We start from the raw sequence: 6,075 nt of genomic DNA, 5'->3' as shown, positions 1-6,075 counted from the left end.
GTCTTTGTGACCGTTGGATCATGGGACACGTCAACCACATTATGGCTAGCTCCATGGCGATCGCCATGCTGGTCGCCGTGAATGCAAAATATGCATTTTTCTCTGTTTTCCATCCGATTTGCCTCGTTTCTTCGCGTATGGCTTCCACATAGTTAAGTACCTGAAATCCAGACAAAATACCAACATAATACTAGAAATGAAATCAAAACGACAATAAAATATGTGCAAATCGAGTCAAATATACGATGTGTTTCAGTGTTATCAGGGGTCACAAACTCATGTATGCATTCCTCTTTTTCAACATGATCCCTAATAAAGTGGCGTTTAATCTCGTTGTCTTTAACCCGAGGGTGAAGTATCTGATTTTTAGTGAGGTTTATGGCGCTAGTGTTATCACATCTTATCAGGACAACTCCAAAATTAATATAACAATCATTAAGTTGTTGTTTCATCCAGATAATCTAAGAACAACAACTACTCGCAAAATCATATCCTACCTCAACCGTAGATAGCGCAACACTTGCTTGTTTCTTATTATGTTAGGAGACTAACAAGTATAAAATAAGTGGCATGTACTATTGATACTTTTCCTATTTAATCTTCACCCAACAAAATTAGAATCAATATTCCCAACTAAATCACATTTTACTCCCTTAAAATATTATAAATTCATTTATTATGTGCTAATGAGATATCTGATAAAGCTTTGACCACACACAAATATGATTCTTGTAGAGATACTTATAAGTGAGACTCTAAATTTCATTAGCCCTTAACAAATTTTATATTTTTTAATTATTTATTAATTTAGTGTAATTTATTATAAGGAAAGAAAATAGTTACCCTTGAGATCCCCATAAATGATTTAAGTTTTTGAATTTAAGGGAGATGTATTAATAGTAAATTTTTTTACATTATCATTCAATAAAAATATATTATTCAATAAAAATATATTATTATATCATATCATTCAAATAATTTAAAATTTTAATATCTAACTTAATATAATACTAACATTGATTCACATTATCATCCCTTTCTCTAAGTTTTTTCCACTAAAATGTATTAACATTTCTTTGTTTACAATTTAAAACACATATTAACTTAATAAAAAAACTACTTCAAGATTTACCATGAGAGGGGAAGGAACACAATTTAACAATTTGATAAAACCCTAAAACGACAAAATTCAACCGCTCTCCGTCAAATCAAAGCATTGTGAAACTGGTCGAACTGAACTCAACGCAGGCAAAGTTGCTCGTCGGCCGCCAGTAGGTTTTCCTTTTTCTTTCTATTTATGTTTCAGATTATCCTTCCCCTCTCCTGGTGCGGCGTGCGGAGATGCGATTGGCGGCGGCGGCCGCGATACCCGCCGCAGCAAAAAGCAACGCACCAGAGAACTCGAGCACGCTAAACCAAGCGACACGATTGATCTGGTTATTTATGCTTTTTGTTCCTTAGGTTGTCGACGCAAAATGGATTACCGATGGACCAAAGGTAAGCATGAAACCGGTGGCCGTGACAGGAAGCAATATACGAAGGATCGGGTAATTCCATCGATCTCTTTTTTATTACTATATCAGTTACAAGACTTTCAAAGTTTAGCATATTTTATGCCATTGTTGTTGATAATTATTGGATGAAGAATTATTATAGTTTTGATATGAATTGGCTTGTTCAGGCTTATGAGGATTCCCTTACTGAGGATTTTCGCATGCCGATCAATCAAAGGCCAACCGAGAACGTTGATTTGGATAATGTGGAACAAGCATCTCTGGATACTCACATAAATTCGTCTAATGTTGGTTTTAAGCTTCTTCAAAAAATGGGTTGGAAAGGAAAGGGTCTTGGCAAAGATGAACAAGGTTTCTTTTTTAACTTTATTTCATTTTTCTACTTGTTTCTCTCTCTTCAATTGATGGTCTACCTTATGTATTAGCCATTGTTTTATTTTCTTGTATGTTGCATGAGTTTTCCTTGACTTCCGCTTTAGTACTCCCACTGCCATACACCATTTCCCTTTCTTATCTTTCATTCCAAATTGATGTTTATAAATGGAAGAAAACTATCCAACAAGACTTCAATCTAATTGTGATATTGATATACAAACGTGTTTTTTTCTTTAATTATTTTTAGAGGAGATGGGGGAAAATAGACTTAGGTGGTTTGAGGATGTAGAGAAAAGACCTGGACATTCTATGATAAGGAGGTAGATCAGATAGAGAGGAGTCAAAGAGCTAGAAGTAGAGGAAGACCTAACAAAACTATAAGAGAAGTTCTTAAGAAAGATCTAGAGATTAACGATTTGGAGAGAAGTATGGTACCGGATAGAACATAATGGCAAAAGTTGATCCATGTAGTCGACCTCACTTAGTGAGATAAGACTTGGTTGTTGTTGCTGCTGTATTCATTCTGAGACATGTGATTCCTTATAAAAATTCAAAACCTATAATTAAAAGCTTACATTTATACTGCCTTTAGAGCTGCTAGCTTCCATAGAGTGACACCTAGTAGTCTGTCATAAGCAATTGTGAAGATTGCTGTAGTTTTTGTCTAGGGTAGTTAATCATGGCGCGGTTGCAAAGTCTTGGTGCGGAACAGAGCACAGTTGCAATTGAAGGTGGTTAGTTAATCATGGTGCAATTAGAATTTCACGCTGTGTTTCATGTAGTGGCCAGTATTGCAACATTTTGCAGGCAAAACAGTTGGGATGGTGAAATTGTCTTAAATGTCATCACTGTCACTGAACTACCCATTTGACATAATGTTTTGCGACTTTATAAACACAGCACAGGGTTTTTCCGCAAACTCATTCACATGTAGGTAAGATACGAAGAAGCAAGGAAGAATGACAAAAAAAACATGAAGAAATTAATGCCGAGTAGATGTGTAGCAATGTCAGGTAGGCTGTGCCAATAGGAGATAAGAGGCTGGTCTCAAAGGATACTAGTTTTAGGGTTTGGCATAATGAAAATATTAATGGTTTGGCAAAATGGGCTTTTCAAAATCTCAATGATGGGCCAAAGTCTCGTAATCGAAAAATTGTTTCTCTGGGGTCTTTCCCTTTGAGACTCCTTTTTCCTTTCTTTAATTATGAAATATATAGATTTTTTCTTACACAATATTAATTATTTATCATCTTAATCATTCAATGAATATAAAAATATTAGAATAGCGGTTATCCTGCTACATGCTATGCTGCTACCCTATTTTTATGGTCATTCGCTCTATGCTCGTATCCAGGATTGACTACATAGGTTTTTGTTGTCTTCTTCATATATAATTGATTTATATGTGTACAATTTGGCTAGGTTAACATTTCACCTTTATTGCCCTAGCTATTGATCTACAAAATGCATGGGTTTTAAAAAAAACAATAGTGTTTGAAGATGTTTTATAATTTTCTGTCGTTTACTACCTATTGAATCACCTGTATTTGTATGTACCTCATTGTAATGGGGCATCAGGGCAATTAATTCATTTTCTTCTTCCTTTCTTTCACTATTACTTTTATATATAACCCCCTATTATTTCACTGAAAGTGATTTGAAAGTAAATACTCTATATTGGGTTATTATATTAACCTTCTGGGCTTGTATGCAGGAATAGTTGAGCCAATAAAATCTGGGATTAGAGATCCAAGACTGGGGGTTGGTAAACAGGAAGAAGATGATTTTTTCACTGCAGAAGAAAATGTCCAGAGAAAAAAACTCGATATTGAGTTGGAGGAGACAGAGGAGAATGTGAGGAAACGGGAGGTATGATTTATAACTCTTAACCTTAAGTAGTAGTTCTTAGTGCGAAAATCATACAGTAGTATTGAGGTTGATGTTTATATTTTCTCAAACCTGCACCTGGTAGCAGAAGGCAGCATATAACTTATATGCATGCCTTTTTACCGGATTGGTATGTCATAAGGAACCATCAACTTTGGAAGATCTTGAGAATTTCCTGCAGTTTTTATTACCTGGTGGCTTCTTCTGCCTGCTTCGGGCAAATTCTGAAAATTCAGGTGTTAGCTGAACGTGAGCAAAAAATTCAAACTGAGGTGAAAGAAATCCGGAAGGTGTTTTATTGTGAACTCTGCAACAAACAATACAAATTGGCAATGGAATTTGAAGCGCACTTGAGCTCATATGATCACAATCACAGGAAGGTAGACAATATATCTAATGCTAACTTGGCTCTTTTGTTGACTCGTTTCCAAATTGCCTTTGTTTTTCTTGCCCTACCTAATGTTCAATCATTGATGTTGAATATGGCAGCGTTTCAAACAAATGAAGGAAATGCATGGTAGCAGTAGTCGGGATGATAGGCAAAAGCGAGAGCAGCAACGGCAAGAGAAAGAATTGGCCAAGTTTGCTCAAATGTATCCTTTTATCTGTCTAAATATTACTTTTACTCCCTCCTTGCCCATTTTATTTTGGCTATGGTTAAGTTCTATGTTGGCCGGGGAAAGAATCAATGTTCTAATTTTTAGTTCCAACTCCCTTGTTGTTCCCATGATATCTTCCTTTTTGGTTTCCTTAATGCCAATCAGTGCTGATGCTCAAAAGCAGCAACGACTTCAACTGCAGCAAGAATCTGGCTCAACACCAGTTTCAGTTTCCTCCGAATCTAGGACTGCTACCGCGCTAACAGATCAGGAGCAGCGAAATACGTTGAAGTTTGGGTTTTCTTCTAAAGGATTTGCGTCTAAGGTATCATGGCTTTAAAAAGAATCTGTATTTTTTCTTGTAATACTATTGGGTTTGGAATTTGAATGCTTCTAACATTTATAGAGTTCATCATCTAGCTCATGATGTTTTGTTCAAATTCAAGTCTTAACCGTTTCAACCCTGCCAACCCAGTACTCGCTTTGTGTAATGCCTGATGATGCTTTTGCATTCATATGATGAACAAGCTTTGTGCCTAAATACTTAAATGCCAACAATAACGCCCCCTCTCTTTTTATGCAGAACACGGTTGGTGCCAAGAAGCAAAATGTTTCAAAGAAGCAAAATGTTCCAGTGGCCTCTATATTTGGAAACGACAGTGATGAAGAGTGATGTGAATTTATTTTTGCAGCTCTTGGCCAGTGTGATGCCAGAACTCGTATGCAGTTTTGGTTTAGTTATAATATACCCTTTGTTTGTCACCATTGTCAATTTAAAAGGGGTAAAAAGTTTGGAATTCTTTTGGTTTGGAAAATTGGACAGAGACTAAATGTTGGAAGGGAAAATATTGTCTGCTTATGTTTTGCATACTTTGTAAAGATTGTATTTATGTAACAGTGCACATAGAACCTTAGCCTGCCAATCATCAGTTATGGCAAAACTCAAGAATGCATTTATTTGTTTCTCTGTTGTAATAACAACCTTTGATTTCAAGACACTTGATATATCCTCTTAAGTCTCATGTATCACTTTGATTAAAAATAGATGAGATCACTTTCCTTTATTTTTTGAGTTTCAAATAAGTAAGATCAAATTTGCATCTCAGTTCGAATTTACGCAGATGTGGGTCTTGTATCCTAACTGCAAAGAGGTTATTGTTGAGTCTTGGAGTTCTACAGTAATTGGCTGTCCTATGTTCATTCTTAATAATAAGCTTCAAAACCTAAAAGCTAGGTTCAAAGCTTGGAACAAGGATACATTTGGAAATCTTCATGATAATGTGAAGTTGACTGGAGAAAACTTACAGCAGATTCAGAATCATATTATATTGGATGGTCACACTGATATGCTCTCTAATCAAGAGAAAATGACTCAAATTCATATGGAAGTTGCTCTCCACATTTAGGAAGCTTTCTAGAAAGAAAAAGCTAAGGTGAAATGGAATACTAAAGGGGATAGGAATATAAGATTTTTTTTCATACGCTGACCATGATCAAAAACTCTACTGGGACGATTTTGTTGGAATCGATCTTGATAGAATAAAATTCAATTATTTTTTTGATTGATTCAAGATTTTTGTTCTTCACTTTTCACTTGAGTGATTCAATCATACCTTGGTGACAAGACGTTTATCTCGCACAATGATTTGAAAAAAGAAATCTATTAGAACGAAAAGGAGAAGGGAAGAGAAAAAATTAGG

At 35.5% G+C, this 6,075-nt stretch overlaps 1 protein-coding gene across 2 annotated transcripts; it reads left to right on the top strand.

The window, feature by feature from the left end:
* Nucleotides 1-1,102: 1,102 nt before the first annotated feature.
* Nucleotides 1,103-5,439, top strand: LOC127132496 (uncharacterized). Of its 2 annotated transcripts, none has more exons than XM_051061447.1 (8): nt 1,103-1,271; nt 1,462-1,547; nt 1,682-1,865; nt 3,604-3,758; nt 4,013-4,156; nt 4,266-4,369; nt 4,541-4,700; nt 4,959-5,439. In XM_051061447.1, exons 2-8 carry the CDS (start codon nt 1,476-1,478, stop codon nt 5,046-5,048), a joined length of 909 nt encoding a protein of 302 aa, XP_050917404.1. In that variant the 5' UTR covers nt 1,103-1,271; nt 1,462-1,475; the 3' UTR covers nt 5,049-5,439. The 2 variants fall into 2 exon arrangements, with proteins under 2 accessions (XP_050917404.1, XP_050917405.1); XM_051061448.1 differs by having other exon boundaries at nt 1,108-1,275.
* The last annotated feature ends 636 nt before the right edge of the window (nt 5,440-6,075 follow it).

The sequence above is a fragment of the Lathyrus oleraceus genome, chromosome 3 (genome assembly GCF_024323335.1).
Source record: "Lathyrus oleraceus cultivar Zhongwan6 chromosome 3, CAAS_Psat_ZW6_1.0, whole genome shotgun sequence".
Lineage (NCBI taxonomy): Eukaryota > Viridiplantae > Streptophyta > Magnoliopsida > Fabales > Fabaceae > Lathyrus > Lathyrus oleraceus.
This window is presented reverse-complemented; position numbering and strand designations above follow the sequence as displayed.